Raw genomic sequence first — 23,432 nt, forward strand, 5'->3', positions numbered from 1 at the left:
TTGATGTTTGCATGTTGAATTTCTTTTTTTTACTTCAATGTTTTCGAATTTATGTTTTTTCTTTTTTGGTTTATTTTCGAATTTCTTTCGAATTTATGTTTTTTTTTTTGGTTTTTTTTAGTTTAAAGTTTAGGGTTTTAGGGTTTAATTTAGAATTGATAACAAGTATGGTTTATCTTCGAATTTATTTATTTTTATGTTTTGGTAATGGGATTGTAGCAGAGGACAATTAGTTTTTCATCATGATTGCATTGTTTATTTTTGTCAAGTACCTGAATTTCTTAGACTCCTTTTGGTTGGACTTTGAAATTAGAGAAAATGCAATTATTTTGATTTCAAAATTAGAAATTGAGAGAAAGGTAGAAATTAGCTTGGTTGATATATGATAAGTTGGAATGTGCCTCTGAAATTGACATAAACTTCAGCAAGTAACGTGTAACACAAAAGAGAAAAATAAAAAGGAAGAGAACAAACAATGAGATTATGAGAGCAATGAAATTTTCTGACTGCGACTAGCTAGAATTACCATTGGAACTGCTGGATAGAGTCTGAGAGTTTCTGTCAATGCAGCATGTAAATACTGCATTCTTTCAAGTGATTCTTCTGTCAAACTAGCAGCAAGTTCTGAAAATTTTCCAACTCCTTCCATTTTCGTAATTTTCCTTACTTCTTCAGCAACCTTTTCCTGTATATTCTGGTGTTTACAAAGCATGTAAACAAACCATGAAAGTGTAACTGCTGTTGTGTCTTTACCCGCAATTACAAAGCTCAAGATTATATCTCTCAGATACTTCAAATCAGTGTCGCTCTGCTCCAGGAACCTTGACAAGATATCATCCTTTTTCATCTGCATTTCCTACAAATTCACACAGAAAGAATGCATTAATCTCCTCAGTAAACCGATATGATTACAGACTTCTAAGTTATGATTCACTTACTGAGACATTGCTTTGTGAACTTTTCATTAGTTCCACTTTGTTACTGATTAATTTGTAAACAAAATCATCAACAGTTTTGACACTTCTCTTAAGTTTAGCCTCTGCGCCAATGTTGAGAAATTTCTTGATAGGCCAAAAGATGTCTACATATCGTAACATGGTTGAAGCACTAGCATCATCAAAAGCCTGGCCAAATTTCTTCCCTTCTTCATTTGAGCCACACATACTGTCTAGATCAACTCCAAATGCAACTTTGAAAATAGAATCTAACGTTGACTTCATAAACAAGTCCTATAGAAAGCCATTTCAAGTTAGTTCGTTACTCCAAAGTCTCCAAAAGTACATAGCTCATCTTATCAGTAAAACACTTTTGTCCAATACAACCAGTAAAACACCATCTTACCTGAATATCCATAATTTGGGTGGAGTGTCACGGAAGGCGGCTAGGGGTGGGGCTGCCAATGAAGCTGGTTGTGTACTTGTGTTGTGTTGTGTGGGCAGTGGTGGATCTGGGTATTGACATAAATTTCAGAAAGTTGGTTGTGTTGTGTTGTGTTGTGTTGTGTGGGCAATGCCTCTCTCATTTTTTTCTTAACATAAATTTCAGAAAGTTGAAAGTATTTCTAATGTGTATTGATATTTCTAATGTGTATATATGGACACTTTTTAAGCTAACTTATACTTTAAAATTTGTGTTTATTCCTGCTAGGCTGCTAAAAGTATGGACTCAGATTATTAAGATTAAATAAGTTGGCTAACCTGTGTGTAGTTCAGGGGTTCTTATTTTTGTTTTTATTCTTGCAGGGAGTGAAGGAAGTCAAGGAACCACGGATTCTTATTCTTGCAATGTAAGTTGCTCTTAAATTTTTTTTATAAAATGGTATGTGTATATAATTGTTACTTTAAAATTACTTATATTGTATATAATTATATTGTAGATGGAGAGCTCTCAATCCAAACGGTCTGCTTCTTTTTCTGAACAAACGTCACAGCCACTTTCTGAAAAGGATATGGAAGAATTGCAATCTACTTTGCCTCCTGATAAGAAGCTAAAAGCGGGGCGGGAATATATATGGAACAGAAAAAGTAAGAGGAAAGCTGAGTATTGGAAATATTACTTAGAGTACGTCGAGAATGGAAAACTACGAGCTGAATGTAAGTTCTGTCCTAAAACTTTTGCTGCTGATGGTAATCTTAATGGTTCAAAAAATGTTAAAAACCATGCAGAATCATGTCTCGGTAATCCTATTAATATAGAAAAAGAAAAGGGCAAAGAAAAGCAAACTAAATTGTATTTTGATCAAGAACATGAGAGTAGTGAATTAAAGTGTGGGAGTAGGATTATTAACTTGAATGATGTTAGAGAGGCATTGATTCACATGATTATTGTTGATGAGTTACCATTTAAGCATGTGGAAAAATCCGGTTTTAGGCACTTTGTGCAAGTTGCATGTCCACAATTTCACATTCCATCTCGTGTTACCATTGCTCGTGATTGTTTAAAGTTGTATTATAGTGAAAAAGAGAAATTGAGAGAAATGTTTAAGACATGTCAAAGAATTTCTGTGACCACTGATACTTGGACTTCAATACAAAGAATTAATTATATGTGTCTTACAGCTCATTTCATTGATAATGACTGGAAATTGAATAAAAAGATCATAAATTTTTGTCCAATTTCTAGTCATAAAGGAGAGGCTATTGGAAAAGCAGTTGAGGCATGTTTAGAGTATTGGGGTATTGATGATAAACTTTTTACTGTCACTGTTGATAATGCTTCTTCAAATGATGTTGCTTGTGCACACTTGAGTAGAATGGTTAGAAGAACAGGATGTATAAATGATGGAAAAAATCTCCATGTTAGATGCATTGCTCATATCATTAATTTAATTGTGTGGGATGGTATTAGAGAACATGGTGTGTGCATTGATAGAGTTAGAAATGCTGTGAAATATGTTAAGAATTCCCCTGCAAGAATACTTAGATTCAAAGATCTTGTGCAAAAAGCAAACATAGATTCAAAATCTTCTTTATCCTTTGATGTCCCCACTCGTTGGAACTCCACATACATAATGTTGGAAACGGCTTTGAAGTTTCGACGTGTTTTTAGTGGGTTATCTCTTCCTGATGGAGAGGATTTGAATGACAATGAAAGGCCTCCCGAACCCGAAGATTGGGAAAAAGTGGAGAGGTTGGTTTTGTTTCTAGGGGGGTTTTATCTGTTAACTAAACGAATTTCTGGTTCCCATTATGTGACAGCTAATAAAGGTTTAGGAGAAATTGCTTCTATGTATGATATGTTGAATAATTGGGAACAAAGTGAGGACTTGAATTTTCAAGCCATGGCCATTGCAATGAAAAAAAAGTTTGATAAGTATTGGGGGGATGTGGATAAGATGAATAAGTTCATTTATGTTGCTCTTCTTCTCGACCCTCACTCTAAGATGGTCATTGTTGAATTGACACTAACGGATATGCATGGACCGGAAAAGGGTACAAAACTTGCTAATGATGTGAAGGAGTTCGCTTACTCTTTATTTGAGGAATATAGAAAAATGTATGCTACTTCTAATATTCCATATTGTGGAGATAATATGTCAATGGATATTGATAATAGTAAAGGAGTGGGTTCCGATTATGTGAGGAAACTAAAAGAAAGAGCAAAACGATTGAAGGGGACAAGTGGGTATGCGATAAGTGAGTTGGATAGGTACTTAAATGATCAATTAGGGCCGGAGGAGGAAGAACAAGATGCATTGACATGGTGGGGTAAGAATGGTCAGCGTTATGTGATTCTTAATCGCATGGCACGTGACATACTAGCCATCCCATTGTCGACCGTTGCATCGGAATCTGCTTTTAGTACGGGAGGTCGTACTCTAGATCCATTTCGGAGTTCTTTAACTCCTAAGGTAATGCATCGTTATCTTTTTATTTTATAAAATCAAGTTTGTTTATATCTTAATATGACTTTGTTTATACATATTTGTGTAATATTTTTGTATTGAAGATGGTTCAAGCGTTACTTTGCACACAAGATTGGCTTAGAGCTAAGGAAGTGCCAATTGTTGATGTGGAAGAAAATTTGAAAGAGTTAGAGGAAATAGAGAAAGGTAGTAATAATTTTATGTATTTGAAATTTTGTTACACCAAATTTATTATTTCATTGTTATCAATCATTAATATATTCTATATTGTATTTTATTTAGAGGTGCAACGTGGTGAATCTAACGATGTAGACGATGAAGTTGTTTTCGTGGACTCATTAGTGTGAATCACGCGATCAAAGGGAAAACAACTCGTTGGAGAATTTATGTATTCCTAGTACTTGAGAGTTGAGAGTTGAGACTTAAGAGAATTTATGTAATTTTATGAGTTTTCGTGGACTTATTTGTATTTTCGGTGGACTCATTTGTATTTTTGGTGTTTGAGAATCGGGACTTTATAGACTTTATGTAGTTTTGTAATTGATAATTTTGGTTTGTATGTAATTATTAAATTATGCAACAGGTCTAAAAATCACAAAACAGGTCCATATGCAGGTCCATATGCAGGTCCAACAGGTTTTGTATTAAAAAAAAAAAAAAAAACGAAAAAGACACAAAACAGGTCCATTCAGGTCCAAACCCGGACCGGACCTGATTTTTCAGGTCTGGCCCGGAACCGGACCTGTTAATTCAGGTCCGGTCCCCGGTCCTCATAATTACCCAATTCAGGTCCCCGGTCCAAACAGGTCCGGTCCAGGTCCGGTCCGGTTTTGGACCGGTGTACACCCCTAGCGGCGACTCTTGGATGGCTTGAGAAAGTTACATTCTCGGGCCTCTCTTTGGCTTCCCAATATTTTTTCGGAGCGTCCCTCATCTGAAACATAGATCATGGCTTGATGATATGTCGAGACGACTCCTTGAACATCATGGATGAGGGGTCTCCTCATAATGACGTTGTATACTGATGGGGCATCAATGACCAAGAATTCGGCCATGATGCTTCGTCTTGCCCGGTCTTGGCCGAGGCTGAGGGGAAGAAGAATTTTCCTATCTGGATATGAAGAAGAGTCGTTGAATCCAGTGACCAGATAAGGAACTGGAGTCAAATGCCTGCTCTCCAACTTCAGCTGGTCGAATGCCTTTCAGAAAAGTATACTCTCCCCGCTGCCACCGTCTACCAGTGTCCGATAGACGTTGTGGTTTGCAATGCTTGTCATGATAACCAGGGGGTCATCATGGGGATACACCACCCCCCTGCAGTCTTCGGATGTGAACATCATGTTTGGCACCGGAGACTGCGGTTTCTAGAACTCAGCATGATGAATCTGATAGGTGAGACCCCTCATATGGCGCTTTAGTGCGTTCCTAGATATGCCCTTGGAAATGGTCAGGATGTCATTATTCCCTCCCTCGAGAGGTCTGTCCCTTTTCCGGTGGTAATCCAGTTCCTGCCGAGAATCTTTCTCAGCTTTCTTTTCTTTGCGGCGTTCCGAGATATATTTCTTTAAATATCCTTTTTGGACCAGCTCTTCGATCTGGTCCTTCAGCTGATGGCAGTCCTCGGTGCGGTGTCCACGAGATTCATGGAACTCGCACCAATGGTCCTTCCCTTTCTTCTGATGCTAAGAAGGAGGTGGCTTCGGCTTTCTGAATCTTCCCTCTTCCCTCGTCGCACTAAAGATCTTAGTCTGTGATAAGGTGAGAGGAGTGTAAGATTCAAATTTTCCCAGATAGGGAGCCTTATCCTTCTTCGGCTCTGCGGTCGAGGGGGTTCTGAGGCCTTTGCCTTCCCTTTCCTCGACCCGGGAACTTCGGCTTGCTTCCCTTTGGGCTTTGCAGGCCCTGACTGAGATTGCAGCTTTGCCTTGTTCCATTCCTCGGCTCGGATGAATTTATCCGAAGCGTCGAGGGCCTCTTCCAAGGTCTGCGGGGGATGCATGACCATGAAATTTAGAAATTTGCCAGCTTGCAAGCCATTCCGTAGTGCGAATACGGCCAGGCTTTGATCCAGACTTGTGGTTCTGGACGACTCGTTGCTGAAGCTAGTCAGATAGTCTTGGAGACTCTCGTCTTCCGCTTGCTGCAGGCCCATGAGGTCTGCAGTAGTTTTCTCTCGGCGATTAGCCGTGGAAAACTTGCTCTTGAACTTCTTGGCCAGATCGCTCCAGCCTGTTATCGAGCCTTCCTTCAGCCCTTTGGTGATCCATGATTGGGCAACACCTTTAAGGGTTGTAGGGAAATATTTACACCAGGTAGCTTCGGACCTGGGGTTAAGGTACATATGCCCCTCGTAGGAGGCTATGTGATCCTTCGGATCCGAAGTACCATCGTATGTAATGTGTGCCGGAATTTTAACCGTTGGCACGTGTTCCTCCAGTATCCACCTTTGGAATGGGGAACTGGTTGGAACCATTACGGCCTTTCCCTTCTGCCGCGCTGAAGGAACCCTGCTTCTCCCTCTTAGAGAGGTGGATGCAGGGGGTTTCCCCTCGCGTGACATGGAGGGCTGAGACCCTTCTGGATAGGTGAGGCGACTATGCACCCCTCCTTCTTTTCCACCTAAGCGTTCATGAATGCTTCGGCGGGAAACATTGTGGCTGTCATGAGGATCCTCAGAGTTCCGAGCTTTGGAGTTTTCGAAGTGACCTGAGCCCCTTCTCTGCTCCTTCCCAGACCCACCTGGATGTCCAGCCCTTCGGCTACCTTCCCCTTTCGAGGGCGGAGCCTGCCTCTCTCCCTCGGTTCCACTTTTTCTCTTTCGATCATGCTATTTACGAGGGGAAGAGGGTGATTTTTTTTGTTGATGGGAAGCGTCCTCCCAAGGCATTCATAAAGTCCATGCATACAACCATGGCCTTCATGACCTCTTCGGTCAACGAACCGGTAGGAGGAGTGGAGCGCATGCTAAGTGAAGGATCACGCTTATGAGCCTCGCTATCCTTCGGTGAATTCCCATTTTGGTAATCCCGTTGGGAGGGAGATCCCTCACGCATATTTTCTCCCCTCAGGGAGTTAGAAGCGGTTGGTTCAGGCGACGGTGAAGGTGTTCTACCGGCCCTTACCGTTATTAGGCCCATCTTCCTAGCTTTTTTAGAGCTTTTTGCACTCTTAGTCATTTTTGCGTTGGCTAAGATTAGTATGAGATTTTCGGCTGAATTTTTGTAAGTTTCCCCACAGACGGCGCCAAATTGTTTCGGTTAGAAAACAATGGACCTTCAGCTGGTCCTTCGGATGAGTGGAGATGAAGCCCAATTCGAGTGATGACCGAATTGAGGATTTCCTGCACAGCTAAACACACGTAAACTGGCCTCGGGGTTGTGCCGAGGAAGGCCCCTCCGATGCCTAAGTCAGTACGGATGTAAGATAATGAGAGAAAAGCTATGCAAGAGAGTTTGTTGCTTGAGGCATTTAATGGGAATGAATGTAAATATGAAAAAATGGGAGCTTTTATACCTTACTCCAATTGGATGGATTGGGCTTGAGGAATTAAATGGGCTGCCATATAATTGGGCCTTGTTGTACCTGACTTGGCTTATTTGAAATGAGGGTTGAACCTTGCCCTTTGGGCTTTAATTATTTTCATTGTAGACTGGGCCCAAATACAAGTTATTTGGACCCCAAACATCATCTTAACATTTCAACTTATTTTGGTGTAAATTAAGGCAAAGTATGTTCATTAAGTTCAAGTACACTTACAAGTGACAAATAAATAACATTTTGGCGTAAATTAAGGCAAAGTAGATTCAATAAATTCACGTACACTTACATGTTACAAATAAGTTCTAATATTTTACTAATGTAATTACTAGTACGTAGTATAAAATTAGGAACACTAACAAATAGATTAAAAATGTTGTAAAGATAATAAAGTGGTCCATAACTCCATATGATACACCAAAAATAACTTTAAAAGTTGACAAATTAGAGTATATAAATTAAATATAAAAAAACCCTAAGGGCATATGAAGTACCTAATGCCCACATGATGGCGGTAGCAAATCTAGCAAAAGAGTGTAACCTCATACACATCTTTAAAAGTTTACTAATTAGTGAATACTGATTTGGAAGTTTATGAAGTGGGGGACTACCTTAACTTTTGTATTTCTGAAAAATTAAAAACACAAAAATATGCATAAAGAGAGCAATATTTTTTCTTTTTAGGAACTGTTAGGCAAACATTTTATTATAAATTAGTATCCGTTAGGATAGAGTTATAAAACTATGTAAAAACGGATCTATACAAACAAACTTCGATCAACCACAAGTATCCCATTTTACTACATGATGGGTTATTGTGTTACCTACCCCCTGATCATGTGAAGAAATAAAAGCACAAAGAGAGCACCTCAAGCTAAAGTAAAGTAATTTAATGACTCGCATTTACGGTATACTCCATTATTTCATGTAATTCTTCTAAGTTTCTATGAAGTATATATAAGACCGACACATTTTACTTTAATGCTATTACTAATTATTTATTATAATTTATAATTTAAAATATATAGTGGTTATTGATGCCACACTCTCAAGTAAGTATAATAAAAAGCGCAAGATAATCATTAAGAAAATTTAATTTTGACAATGAAAGAAAAAAAACTCAATTCTTTTAGATGCATGTTATGGTTACCATTGAAAAATTCTCAACCTGATGTAAAAATAGGGTGGATATTTAATTCCTCAACAACTACTCCTATTTAAAACTTCCTTATATTGTTTTAAGGTGTTTACTATATATATATATATATATATATATATATATATGTTATCAAAATATGTTTGAGAAAAGGGGTAAAACAAGAAGGTGTACTTCATTTAAAAGTAGTTTATTGTAATGTTTCTATTTTTATTATGCTTGTAGATAGTTGTTGCTATATAACTTCGATTATTGATATATCTAACTATTCATAAATAATAATTTTAATCCGACTTAAACATTTTGAAAGTACGTATATGCCTAGGGGATTAAGGTGCTTGTAATAAGAGACCATGTACTTTCTTAAGTATGAATCACTGAATATTTTAAATAGAGCATGTCAAAACATTAATAATGGGATTGGGAGGAAGTACTACACAACAACATAATCCATTTGATATTTAAAGGTGTCCTCGTTGAGAAATGAACGCTCACTTAAATAAGTTTTCTTGTAATTATATTTTTCAAATCAAGAATAATTACTTTTTTTACTTTAAAAAACATATCAATACACTTTGGAATCGTTAACATTTTTGCTGAAAAAGAAAGGAATAATATATGATTAACAATGAATTATCTCTAGTACAAGTAGGATTTTAAAACGTTAAAGCTAGATCTTAGTGTCAACACAATTATGCTGAAAAAAAGGAAAAGGTAGAATGGCATGAGGGGCTCCATTAGATCTTTGCTTTCTTTGTTGATCAAAGAATGTCATGATGAAGTACTAAAATAAGTGATATTATTACTAATTTAATTGGTTTATGCTTAATTTTTTATTTACACTATGTTTTGACTAAGTATCTTTAAACGTTACTCCCTCTGTCCCACTAGAATTGCCCCATATTCCTTTTCAGATAATTTATCGATTTGTCCCATCCTACAAACATTACAAGAGGTTGATACGTTACCTTTTATACAGACTTATTGGTCCCACTAATTTTCTCTTTTACCAACTTTATTAAACCAAATTTGGGAAAATAGCGGTGATGTTATGAACAATCTCAGTGTGTTTGTAGGGAGTAATATTTTTATAAAAAAAAAAAAACTGTTTTTTGGGCACTAATTATCTAATCATATATGTAACGCTTTTAAATAAGGATTATAATGCTTTGTTTGAATCTCTAACTTTTACCTTTTGTTCAAAACCCCACCTATTGACTGTAATAATGTATGTCTTTGGGTTTCCAGATTTATAAAAAGAAGAAGAAATGATGTCTTGGCTTGCTACTCATCATAAGTTATTGGGATGGTCTACTTAATCTCTCAGAACTTTTATAACATACTTGATAGGCTGAGCTGTGATGATATGATGTGTGCTGATAGTGAGACTGTTTATTGCATAATGTATAGGATGGATTATATGTTGCATTTTTTTCATTAGTAATAGCACTTGCTAAAAGGTTTAGTGGATTAGTTTTAGGCATGAGATCGGCTTGTAAAGTTATATTGATCTTAATAATATAACCGGAGTACTCGTAATTAGTTTATAAGATACTCAACAATCAACAATTGCTTAAATTGTTTGTATTGTTGGCAAGTTGTGTATACCTACCGCATACTAAGCTTATGTCGAACAAAATACAGAATAATAGCTATCGAATAACAAATTTAATTAAGGTTCATGTCTAGATACATACTTAAAAATTCATACAAGTGAAGTCAATTTCCTAGACAACTATATCTTACCATGATACTCCCTATATCTCTATTTGTTTGTTCCATTTGACTTTTTATAGTAATTAAGAGATGTCTAAAAATGTAAATAACTCAAAATTATATTTGTTTGTAAATATTACGAGTACAAAAATATGATATTTTAAAAATAGACATTAAAACGAATTCAACAATATAGATTAGTGATAATTTATGGTCAAATTTTAAAAATTTGACTCAAAAAAATGCAATATGACAAACAATTTGAAACACGAGAAAAAAAATGCTTTTTTAGTATTAATGTAACACCAACTCGTTCAATATTATTAACAATAAATCCAAATTATTTTAAAAATATGAAACCAAAACCATTCTACATAGTACATGTTCAAATAAACATCAATCATTTTCGAAATTGGTTAAGTTTACATGTTATACTCAACAATAACATTGTTTGTTGGGACAAGTAGCTACCATACAAGTAATTGCAAATTCTAAAATTTGACCTAATTTTACGCAACAAAAATACAATTGAGTTGACTAGTACATCACCTCTCACTCTGACTAATAATCCCCAAAATATAAAAATATACTTGTATAAGAGTGATTAATTAAATTATTTATATTTAGCAACAAAATTAACACAAAAAAACTCCCAATTAAAAATGTCAGAGAATTAAAACGCGGTATAATATCCAGCATGAATATGATTGATTCAAGCTACAAAAAGCAATGTTAGCAAGTTTTGTTACCTCTTCTTTCTCTCTCCTCTCAATCATACTTTCTCTCTCCTCTCAATCATACTCTCAATCATACTTTCTCTCTCCAACTCTTTCAAAACCCAATACCAAAACCAAAACCTCCATTTTTGCTCTTTCAGACACCGACCATATTCCAATCACAATCGCCATTAATCCTTGCATTTAATTTTTCCACAAAATGGACTTTCGCTTCAATTAATCCCAAGTTTTAATTTTTGGGATTTCCCCCAAATTTTAAATAAATTTAAGGTTTATTTTAAACTCACCTTTTCTGGGTTTTCATTTATTTAAATAATATAAATGCCAGTAAACTCCAAATTAAGGTTTCGATTACATTTTTTCCTGGGTTTTCTTTCTTTTTTTTTTTTTTGGGTAGAAATTTCTGGGATTTTCTTCAAAAAATTTAAAATTTAAGTTGTAGTTTGAAATTTTCTTTTCTGGGTTTTTCTTATAGTATAAATGGGAGAAAACCCATAAACAATTTATTTATTTATTTATACTAATTTTATTAAGATCCAATGATGTAGAGGAAGAAGAACAATCAACAATGGCGGAAGTAAAGCGAGCAGCAAGTGGGTCGTCATTTTCTCTCTCCACCAGCAAGAAGAAGCCACCAAGCTTTAGCAACAATGGAGTAAGTTCTAGCTCTACTTCTTTCAAGCACATATACGACGACGTTTTTGGTTCTTCGTCTCCTAGTAAGGTGAAATCGTCAGCCTCTTTCATGGAAGATGATTATGCTGAAGTTTTCGGGTCCTCTAAATCGAACAATGGCGTTTGGAGCATTTCGTATTCGTCGATTCCGGTCCTCGACCTTCCTCCGAAAGAGAAAGAGAAAGAGAAAGGGAGTTTTGATTATGGTGGAGTTTTTGGAGATGATGGTCATAGTTTTGGTTTGCCAGATGGTGAGGAGTTATTTGATCAGCTGAAGAAGAAACCCAAAACTTCATCTGCTGCTCATATTTTGCCAAGGTATATTTTATATTTTATGTTTTTTGTTTTAAGGAAATTGGATGATTACAATTATATGTATTTATATATTTTTTGTTGAAATAGATGATTACAATTATTGGGTGAACTTTTGAATGTTGATGTGTTATGTTGGTTGGTTGATTTCATTCTTCAATAATGCCATTTTTGTTGATAATTTAATTATCACTTATCTAACGGGTCGTTTTTTTATGTTTGTAATATGTTCTGTTTGGATATAGTTTCACATATAATCGATACTCCGTATTACACTATCAATGTGGCTATTGATTAGTTTGATTACCACTTACCAAATGGGTTGTTATGGTTTTGGGTTAAGGTATTTACGTTTGTATGTATGGGAACTCGCCCTTTTGGCTATAGTTGTCACATATAATGGATGTTACAATATCAACGTGACTATTGATTTCGAATTTCCGATGGAGGGGTAAACAAATGAAAGACGTGGGTGTCTATCTGTAATTGAATGTAGCTTCCAGGTTAGCGGGTGCAAGCTGCTTTTGCTCAAGGAATAAGTGGTGTAATTATGATCAAAGATCAGATGTAAACCGAGGAGAAATTGTGAACTTGTATGCTCCTGAAAGTTGGAAGTATCTTAAGAAGTGAAAAGTTTTCCGTATGAAAGGTGTTGCTAGCTCTTCGTGGAAGTTTGAGTGTAGGGATCCTCAAGTTGATGTAGGTTAAAATACACGATGCAGATACACTAATTACTAGTAATCTTCTGGGAGGTGTCTTAGAGTACATGGCATTGGTCCTTTGTATGGCTCACTTCCTTATTACTTAGACTATCATGTTACTAGATGAATTACAGAGTATACAGACGAAATGGACATATTTGTGAAATCTGAAATGTACTGAAAATAAACATTACTTCCAAACTTCAAACAGACAGGCCAGGCTTAATAGAGTAATTCTGATGGCGAGAATGCGAGATTAATGAAGATAGAGATGAAAGTGATGTCTCCTTATTGACCTTTTGTTAGGAACCAAATAATTTGGTCATAGATACCTCTGTAAGGTATGGAGTGGTTGGTAGTTACCTCGTCAAACAGTGGATGTATTATAAAGTCCTCTGAAAATTTCTGTCTCACCAGAGTTTGACAGTCTGACTTATGTAATCCTGAACTTCCAAATTCGTTTTGACAGTATTGGACAACTAACTACTGCTATTTATAAGAAGCTTTGTTAAAAAATTTCCTTGGAACTATCAAACCTGGATACATTTCCTGTTTAGAGGTCTACTATTTGTAACATCGTTTTCTCTCAACAGTAATATTTGTACTCCAGTCACCAATTCCACCCTGTTTTCTATCTATTTTCTGCACACAAACACATACATGGTACTCCTGTGTTTGCATGTATTAATTCATGTATTGACTGCATTAACAGTGACCATAAGCTTTAATATTTTTCAGTTTTAGGAGCCAAGGGCAAACCATGGATGCCACCAACCCCGAGATTTCAGGCCAATCTTATGATGGCCAGTCACTGACAAATGGATTTTGTCCATCATTTGACAATACAAAGCAATTTGGGCCTGGGAATAAAGTGGTTGTGAACGCTACTGGAGGGCCAAGAAAAGTAACTCATGCTCGTGCTTATTCATTGCATGAAGTGACTGCTACTCAGAAGACCCTGTCTAGTCAAACACCTGTGATCAAATATGATTCGGTAGACACAGACTCCAAGCAAGGGAAGCATGCCAGGCATACTAGTTTGGATCTTGGTGCTATCAAACAGGATAATGTCAATGATTCTGGCCTTCAGAAAGTATCTGGTATGAGTGGTTCATTTTCAGTTGATAAATCTCGTGGCACATGCCAGTCCAGTAACACTGCAACAAATGGATTCTACCAATCAGTTGACAACACAAAGCTTTCAGGAACTAACATCAACAAATTGAGCTCTAATAGCACTGGCAGAGCAACACACGCAGCTAATGTTCATCCGATTCCGATATCCAATCATCCAATAAAACCAGAAGCACGACCAGAGTCTTCGTTGTCCAATGAACTCAGCCCTACTCAAAAGGCCCTGTCTAGCACAACATCTGTGCTGAGCGGTGAAACACAACCTAACATAGGTGTTGACCCGGAAAAGGAGCAAAGCAGGCATTCAGGTAATACTAGCTTGGATCTTGGTGCTAATAGACAGAATGGCCAGTGTGATCCACTCTTTAAGAAAGAATCTGGATTGAGTGAGTCAGCTTCAATTGATGCCTCTCATGAACCATGTCAGGCAGCAGGGCCATCTAAGGTGGTAAAGGATAATGCTGAGATTGCCATTGGTTGTGATGAGGTTAAGAAGAAAGATAGGCGTTCCAGGATGACCAGCATAGACCTTGGTGATTATAAGCCTTCTTGTGAGCGTGATGAAGGGCCTAAGAGAAAACCTCGTTTTGGCGGTTCTTATTCATTTGATGCCTCACATGATCCTAGTGCTGCCCAAGTTAAAGCACAGCCCTCTATGATGTATCCTTCTTCAAGTCTGCCTAGATTCTTTCCTGTTGAGAGCCATTATAAGGTATCAGAGAACTCAAGCTCAAAGAGTTCCCAAAAGAATCCATACAGAAGCACTGTAGGTGCAATACCACCCCTTGCTGAGGAGTTAGATGTAAATTCAGCTGCTGGAGTTTCTGTAGCTGTTTTGCAGAGAGCAATCGAGGAGGCTGAAATGAGAATTCGGTTGGCAAAGGCATTCTTGGAGCGAGAGTGTCATGGCTCTACCAACTTGAGGTTTAAGGATACTTTGAAGGTGAAAGTGTCCAAAAAGAGGGGACTAGCCAATGAGATTAACAATTTTAAACAACCTGAACCTGAAATGCGTCATTGTTCTCCTACTGTAGATAGTGACATGCAACCATGTTCACCTTTAGAAAGAAAGAGGGTGGTGGAGAATGCTAAACCGCATCCAGTTTTTGAAGACCAGGTGCCCGCAGTTTGTGAAGCCCAGGCACTACCAGTTTTTGAAAACCAAAAGAATTCTGTTACGAATGGGGAACTCACTGAAAATGGTGCAAGGAAGTCAAACTTGATTGGAGGGGATGATAAACAAGAAGGAGAATGGGAAGCAGCAAAGCACCTTAATCAACTTATAAGTGGAGTGAAGAATAGACTAGCTAGCTTTATGTCTTGGCAGACTGAGACTGAGACTGATTCTGAGAAGAAAGAGGATCTGAAGGAAATGGAAGCTAATATTGAACTTCGGCAGCAACCGGAAGAAGTTGAACATACTTTTGATGATCATGAGGCTTTTAAGCAAAAAAGATTAGAAGTAAATCATGGCATTGCAAGTGCTGGCAAAGTGATGAATGGGGAAAATACGGTACAGTTTGCATCAGAGGCTCTGGTTCCAGAGGAGAACGAATCAATAAGGAGCTTCAGTGTCAAGCAGAACAAAGCTGTAAACACTGTTGATTTCATTCCAGATACTGAAGGCTCTAGTTCAGAAAACTTTCAGTTCTTTGCTTTTAGGAATCAGATTTTATGCGATCCTCCTGATCCAGAAATAGAAGAGATGGGACCACTAGAAATTAGAGAGCGTGAGATGGAGAATGGACAAGAGCAAGTGATAAAGGAGGTGAAAAATGAACACAGAGCATGGCACGATGAAGAGCAACAGGATTCCGGTGATAAATTTGTGGCTCATGATACTAAGAGGCAAGATGATGTATATAAAATGAATGGCTTAGATTCTAGTGATGAAGAAAATGACAAGACAGTGGACGAGCCTTGTTTTCTGACTGAGGATAATGAAATGGAAATCTCTCATGAAGAGGGAAGGGAAGGTTTAATGAATAGAAACAGCAATACTTGCTCCGTCAATGAAGAAAAAGTTGAGATGGTGGAAGAGCATTGTTCAATGGATGCACATGACGAAAAGGAACCCGCTCGTGAAGATGACTGGCAAGATGATACGAGTAGTAAGGACTATGCAGGGTCTTGTGATGATGAATTTCATGAAATTGTGGAGGAACCTTATACCATTGCTGAGCATGATGGCAAGGGACTCCTTCATGACGTTGATGGGCACGGTGATTTGTATGAGATTCATTTAGGTGATATTAATGAAGAAAGTAATGACAGTGTGAAGGAACTTTGTACACAGGCTGGGCATGAAAGAAATAATGTAATTCATGAAAAGGGCAATGATATTAGTCTGAATGAGGAATTCAGGGAGGTACTGACAGACAATTCTCATTGGTGTGAAAATATTTTAGAGAAAACTGACAATGACGGTGATTGTGAAGTGCTAAAGGAAAATAAAAAACAGCATGAGAATGTAGAGATTGTGGAAGAGTTTAACCTGGTAGGAGAAACCTGGAAGAATGATAGTGATCAACGAGAAATCAATCATATTGAAGAAGTTTCTAGACAAAAATATGGTTGGGAAGATATTAAAGTTAATCAGAGTGAAACTGATCATATTGAGCCAATAGAGGAAACTGCAGAAGGAGTGACTCTGCAATCAAGTTTCGTTGTTTCAGCTGAAGGGGAACACAAGCAGAAAGAAAATGAATTTTTAAGCAAAGGAGAAGCCTGTAGTTTTGTTATGGACAGTTCCAAGATTAGAGAAGCAGTATATATTGATGAAGAAATTGAGAGGATGATGGAAATGTCTAATTCGTCTTCCGAACCTGAAATGGATTTAGAAAATCCAGTACCAGCTCAGACGGAAAGTGGGTTGATTGGAGAATGGCCTCCAGTATCAGCTCAAACAGCTAGGGAGTTGATTGTTGAAGAGCCTGTGCTATCATCTGTGTCAACTGAAATTAACATGGAACATGATAAAAATGTGATTCAGAAGGATCTAAATGGTACCATCAGAATTCTTCCGCATGAAAATCTTGTTTCATTTGACAGTGAATCTGACATATCTCTTGAGCAAAAGGATGTTAATGTGAAAGTTGTGGAACCCGAATCTCAGGATAATTTGGAAAATCAAACTGACTTGCTGCATGAACATGGGGACAACCTGCATGTAGGGGAGTTTGATACAGTAAGTGATCAGGATGCGGAGAGGTCTGGTGCTGAAGCAGGCCACAGGAGAAGAAGATGGTTTGATAACAGCGGGATTATTGGGACAGCTGAGCGTCCTAGCATCCTGGAAGGTAACCGAACAGATCTGGAGATAGAGCAGGAGATATTGGATGAATCTGAGTTATCTGGAAGTGTAGAAATCCATGCTGATGAACTAGATTGCAGTGTTGCAGAGCTTAAAACTGGTAAAGATGCTGATATTCCTTCCAATCAGGATGGTGTTAAAAATACTGTTGAAACAACTCCTACCAGAAGAAAATGGTTTGTTAAAAGAGGGGAACAGGGAGCACCTGAGCCTCTGTCCCTTTTTGAAGGTATTAAAGTGAATTTGGAGGTGCCTCTTAACAGTGTTAATGAGTCGGTAATGCATAACACCTCAGACGAATGCCTTAATATGAAAACCAAATGTGAAGAATCTATAAATGGGGTGAAGTCTGATGTAGCAATTAATGGGGAAAATAGCAAGCAGAATGGAGAAACAGCTCCGAGAAGGAGAAGATGGTTTGAGGGCGCAGAGAAAGTAGGAGCAGGTCAGCAATTAAGAAAAAATGAAGATGTTGGGCTGACAGTAGAGATGGATCAAGAATCCAACGTGAAGGGTTGTGTAGAGAAGCATGGAAAACTTAATAGCATGTCTACCTCACAGGAGAAGGATGATGTACACAACAAAGTAGAACCAGTAAAGGAACACCTCAGTGACCAGGATGATTTAAACAGGAAAGAAAAGGCGAGAGAGAAAGAAAAAATAGCAGTTGAAAGGGCAATTCGTGAAGCTAGGGAGCGAGCATTTGCTGAAGCCAGGGAAAGGGCGAGAAAAGATGCAGCTGAGAGACCAAATGTGGAGGCACGCCATAAAGTAGCAGCTGGAATTCAAGAGAAGCTGGGTAAGGTTTCTTCTGAGGCAACTTCCTCGTTAGATAAGGCCTCAGTGGAAGCAAAACTAAAAGCAGAGCGTGCTGCTGTAGAAAGAGCTACATCAGAGGCTCGGGAGCGAGCACTGCAAAGGGCTTTATCAGAGAAAGCTTTTCACAGGTCAGGAGAACAGGTAGGAAGATATTCATCTGAAGAAAATTCATCATTGGTAAATGTTGTTTATGTGTTTTCATTCATATATGGTACTTGTCTCTATATAGTGACTTGCTGACTTTTAAATCTGTCGCAGGAGCCAAAATATCAGAGCTCAAGAAGTTCAGATTCCTCAAATAACAGTGGTATGTGTTCTGATACTGGTAATTCTATCACGTGCCTGAATTGTAGCCATTCATTCTGTGGAGTTGTTTATATGCAGAAAAAATTGATGGAGCTGATGTTGAATCAACTCAAAGGCGCAAATCTAGATTGGAAAGGCAGAAACGAACAATGGAACGAGCAGTATGTTAATGCTCTTTTTTTTTATGATAAATTACTGACACAGAGATGTAAATATCCTTTCATTTTAAGAATTTATAATCATTCTTTGTCAGACTAATGCTCTTGAAGAGAAGAATAAGCGTGATATCCTAGCTCAGAAGGAGCAAGCTGCCAAAAATGTAAGGAATATTTTGGGTTGGAATGCTGGATGGTTTAATGAGTTTTTTTAATCATTTGGCGTTTGATTATATTGGTCTGAAAAATATCTCAGTAAACTGCCCTCTACTTTTTATTATTAGTTGTGATGTTTTATGCTAGTCAATTACTTTTCGAGGTTCTAATGTAAAAGGAAAATAGAATAAATTGCCCTAGGTGGTAATCTCTTTAGAGGTACCAGGGTATTGTTAGGTGGCGCTCTGTTTGGTTCTTTGGGAGTTTTTGATTAGTTGCTTACTTTCTTATGAGTCTGCTATCAAAGTTTCATGGTCTTCTTTTTATTGCAGATACTGGCAGATTCTCTGGATTCTGAGGTCAAACGGTGGTCCACTGGAAAGGAAGGAAACCTGCGTGCACTGCTTTCAACACTACAATATGTAAGAAGAATAATTAACATTGCGCATGAATGTGTATTATATTGCAAATCTGTATTGCTCTCTTTCTCTCTCATATCTGTGTTTACCTTGAATTGACTCCCTTGACCATTTCTAAGTAAATACTCTGTTTCAATAGAACTTGTACCCATCTTTTGGTTTTTGTTAGATGAGTGAGTGGTGTTTGGTTAGGTATATATTTTTTTAGTTTACCAGATCATCAAACTGCAGTTTTGCACTATCAATTTTCTGCTTTTTTCCATTTTACAAAAGTGCACTACATGAAATTTGAATTCTAAAATGTTTGCTTTGTTTTAATTGAATCTTTTGAATTTCAATTCATTGGAGGCACATGTTGCACAATATTTTTCTTAGAGTTTTCCATGTTTCATGTCAGGCCTTCTCTGAAATTTTGGTGTTTCTATTCTATTCTTATCTGGAACATCTTTTAGATACATTTGACGATAATTCAACTGAATATATTCATGTGCAGATATTGGGTCCTGATAGTGGATGGCAGCCTGTTTCCCTCACTGATTTGGTGGCTGCGACTGCTGTCAGAAAATCTTATAAGAAAGCTACACTTTGCGTTCATCCTGATAAATTGCAACAACGAGGTGCATCCATTCAGCAGAAGTACATATGCGAAAAAGTTTTTGATCTTTTGAAGGTGCGTCTTGATCATATGATCTTCCTTGCTTTGTGCCTCACCATTCTTACTGTTTTAACTTGCTTAATATTTGTTAAAATTAGGAAGAGCATTTATTCCAAATTTTTTGCCTGATTTCACTATTAGTTTGATCATATGATCTTAATATTTGTTAAAATTAGGAAGAGCATTTATGTTTTATGAACTGTATTGTTTTCCTTTACTAAAGTTTTTTCAAACCTTTATGTTGTCAACTTGAGCGTTTTAACCGCTCTTTTAAAACTTTCTGGAATTTTATTCTCAATTCTCTTTTAAAACTCCCTTATTTTTTCTTAAATGCTCTTTCGTTTACTCACTTTAATCACCTTTATTCTAACTCTTTTAAATGATGGTTTTGTTATGTCCGTTTCGTTATACCGTATGATTCCGTATGACGATTCATGTTAGCCGACCCCAAATCATTTTGGGACTAAGGCTTTGTTGTTGTTGTTTTTCCTTCCCAACTCTAGTGACTGTATATTAGGCAATGTAAATTGTACTGTGTGCAATCATGTTGGACTTGGAGGTCACTCTTATGGACATGTTTTCAGTCATTTTACAGGATTCTTGAATGGTCTTTATCTTGCCTTTTTGATAGCCATGTTTATTGAAAAGTTCAAAACAGTCAAAATCATCTGATATAATTCTGTTTTTGGCTATGTGCAGGAAGCTTGGAGCAAGTTCAACCCTAATGAGCGTTAATGTAGATCTGCACAAGTGCCCACTACACCTGTTGGCTTCACAATACTTGATACCTGTTGGCTTCACAATATCTTGGAGGGAATTAAGATTTGAGTTCCATCTCGGCATGTGACTGTTGGTAAACTGCAATGAGTATTGTTCTTAATCTCTCTGGTTTCAAATGCTGCTTGCTGGGTGGTGGTGGATGACAATTGATAGTAGGGGGATTGAAGAAAATGCGGGTAGGGAATAAATGAATTGAAATAAAGATGCTAGCCACTTGCACTCAACCCCTCCCCACTCCCCATGTACAACAACAAAGCCTTAGTCCCAAAAAAAAAAAGCCTTACCACCATTCCACCCTTTAACTAAAGCCATAGTCATTGAGCAGTCTTGCTTAGTCAAGGGTTGGATTTGCAAGCTCGGAAAGTAAGCTTTCTTTTTTCATGTTTTCTCTCATGGTCTTCACTATTGTTGCATCTGGCTTGACTTTTTTTTCTTTTTCTTTTTTTTTTTTCATAATTACTGCAGATTTGTCTGGTAAATGAATGATTCATCTGCTTTGACTTGGCCTGTATGCTACAACATTGATGTTTCTTCCTTGTCAAATCTTCTCAAGGCCTCGATATTTTGGTATGTCTAGTATAATCCAATCTTGTATGAAAAAAAAGGGATTCATAAATTATATATATGATGCTAAAAACTAGATATTTATCAACATAAGAATCCTTTATCTCAAGGTAATTGGTTTGTCCATGAAATTCATTGCTCAACACTTTTACTTTCAGTTCTTTTTTTAATACTTCGTATGCATATTAATTTTAAGGTTACAATTTTGATTAGACATGTCATATCAGGGACTTCAGGGTTGGGTAACTTTAGGTTTGGGCCGGTTCATGTTCAAAGTTGGAAAATTCATGTTTGTCATAATTGCACTAAAATTGAGTTTGGACCAGAATGTTCATTTAAACCAAGTACGCCTTCCCTAGGCATGCTTTATAGTTTATACTCCCTCGCTCCGTTACATAATGTTGTTCCCACTTTCCCTTTTAGGTCATTTCTTAAAGTTCTTCGGGATTTTGCTTTAATTCATTTTTTTGTCAAAGAAATACTGTTATTTTACCTCAACCTGGTCCAGGCTATGGTAATAGTTCGTTTTTTTTAACTCACATAATGTAATCACAAGCACTTGCATCTACTTTGTTCAGATTCCTTTGTTTATGATGTAAGTGGGAAGAGTTTTTTTGGACTGAAAGGTATTGTACTGGCATTTGTTCTCAGTCTGACATTCAGATCTCGCCATTATCTTCTTGAAGGGTCCCTTGGTGTATTCAGGCTCACTCAGCTCTACAATGCTCCCTCTGGTCGGAAACATGTAGTTTTAAAATTGTAGGCCAATATTGAAAAGATGAAACATGTATATTTTGATGATAGCTAACTTTTATTAGAAATTTGATTATTAGGTTAAGGTTGAACTTCGATAAGTTAGGTAACTACTGCTAAACAACACTCGGACTTGAAAATGAGGATCCTAAACAACACTCCTTTCTGACCGGAGGGAATACGTTGTTGAATGGCTGTAGCCACCCAACACTAGTGTTGATAGGCGATTGCCAGAATTTCATTACTGCATAAAATCCTCATCTTAATGCCATTTTGTCACTTGTCTTTGTTGCTTCGACTTTTGGCTGGTCTTAACAATGTCATGTTTGGCAGGCTATGGCCTTTTCTGGAAATGAAAACCAGCTCTCTGAAACACTTGGGATATTATTTAAGCTGCTACCAGATGTTCAGTGATTGCAATGCAGGTGCTCGTGCTTAATGGGATATCCTCGTCGATGCTGTATTGTAAAAGTTTTTGTGTATGTAAATATTTGTGCATACAGCTTCGCAATTTTATTTTCAATAAATGGCTTCTACATGCATATATTTTACCTTCATGTCTACGGAACTTTAGTTTAGAGTATCATTTCAGAACGGCGAAAAAACAAAGCTTAAAACACTACTAAGTTGCTTCCTCTTCAGCAGTCTTTCCTTTTACATCCCCATGATTGGAATTTGCATTTATTCCCCAAAGAATGGCTAAACAAATTCAGGGATTTATCTGTGTTTCGTGAAGAGAAGTAGAGAACCATCTCTCAATCATATATTTTTGTACTTTCCATTTATTTGCCAGCTGGTAGAATATTGGCTGTTATGACAATGTTAATCACAGTATTTAATTTGACAAATCCGTTTATTAAATGGATCTTAACTAGAAGTAATAATAGATTAGTCAGTTAAAGTAGAGTTAAAATTCCTTTCAATCATTTCGCCATTGTTACCCAATAATTATACCCCAAAGAATGGCTCCTGAAATGCTGGCGAAGACAGAGGGGAAAGAGACAGAGAAGGATGTTTTTATCTTTAGGGGTAATGTTGATGTTAATTCAATTCAGAATACAACCATTTGTGAAAAAGAAGTAGGGGCAGGTGGAGGAGGGGATGTGAAAAGATGGAAAAGAAGGCAGAGGGACAAAGACCATAGTATGAGTAGTGGGGTGAACATGGCAGGTGAAAAAAGAAAAGAGTGCGAAAGGAGTGGGGATGGGGAGGAGATGTTGTTGGGGGATGAAATACGAGAGAAAAAGAAGAAGGTAATTCCTGTTTCTGCTGAAAGAGTGGTGAGCCTCACCAATAAGGCTCTCGGTGATAAATGAGTTACGCTCTAGCCTGGAACTGCAGGGGTTTGGGGAGCATCGTTGCAGTTAATGCGTTAAAACGCATTGTGTTTCTTGAGAATCCCCAAATTGTTTTCCTTACGGAAACAAAACTGAAATCCTTTGAGATGGAAAAAATAAAGCAGAAAATAAAGTTCGGTGGTTGTTTTATAGTGGAATGTGAGGGGGAAGGGAGAAGAAGAAGGGTTACCTTGCGCTCAAGCTTGATATGAGCAAGACTTATGACAGGGTTGAATGGAAATTTTTACAGAAAATGATGTTGAAGCTGGGCATGCCGGAAAGCTTTGTAGGTTTGGTGATTAATTGTGAGAGTACTGCATCTTTTGATGTTCTTGTGAATGG

The 23,432-nt window shown here is 37.3% G+C and overlaps 2 protein-coding genes across 4 annotated transcripts; one reads left to right on the forward strand and one right to left on the reverse strand.

The window, feature by feature from the left end:
• Window positions 1-348: 348 nt before the first annotated feature.
• LOC110721616 (cytochrome P450 704C1-like) lies at window positions 349-1,433 on the reverse strand. The gene is made up of 3 exons (XM_021900799.1): window positions 1,342-1,433; window positions 939-1,229; window positions 349-856 (listed from the first exon to the last, which is right to left on the reverse strand). Exons 1-3 carry the CDS (start codon window positions 1,351-1,353, stop codon window positions 482-484), a joined length of 678 nt encoding a protein of 225 aa, XP_021756491.1. The 5' UTR covers window positions 1,354-1,433; the 3' UTR covers window positions 349-481.
• Window positions 1,434-10,898: 9,465 nt separating this feature from the next.
• Window positions 10,899-22,394, forward strand: LOC110721617. Of its 3 annotated transcripts, none has more exons than XM_021900801.1 (11): window positions 10,899-11,281; window positions 11,560-12,004; window positions 13,438-18,142; window positions 18,224-18,272; window positions 18,350-18,432; window positions 18,525-18,590; window positions 18,915-19,004; window positions 19,495-19,671; window positions 20,356-20,799; window positions 20,902-21,003; window positions 22,087-22,394. In XM_021900801.1, the coding sequence occupies exons 2-9, from the start codon at window positions 11,580-11,582 to the stop codon at window positions 20,389-20,391; spliced, it is 5,631 nt and encodes a 1,876-aa protein (XP_021756493.1). In that variant the 5' UTR covers window positions 10,899-11,281; window positions 11,560-11,579; the 3' UTR covers window positions 20,392-20,799; window positions 20,902-21,003; window positions 22,087-22,394. The 3 variants fall into 3 exon arrangements, with proteins under 3 accessions (XP_021756493.1, XP_021756494.1, XP_021756495.1); XM_021900802.1 differs by lacking the exon at window positions 22,087-22,394 and adding an exon at window positions 21,579-22,024; XM_021900803.1 differs by having other exon boundaries at window positions 10,900-11,281; window positions 13,438-18,106.
• The last annotated feature ends 1,038 nt before the right edge of the window (window positions 22,395-23,432 follow it).

This window comes from Chenopodium quinoa, unplaced genomic scaffold (genome assembly GCF_001683475.1).
Source record: "Chenopodium quinoa cultivar QQ74 unplaced genomic scaffold, ASM168347v1, whole genome shotgun sequence".
NCBI classification, from domain to species: Eukaryota; Viridiplantae; Streptophyta; class Magnoliopsida; order Caryophyllales; family Amaranthaceae; genus Chenopodium; species Chenopodium quinoa.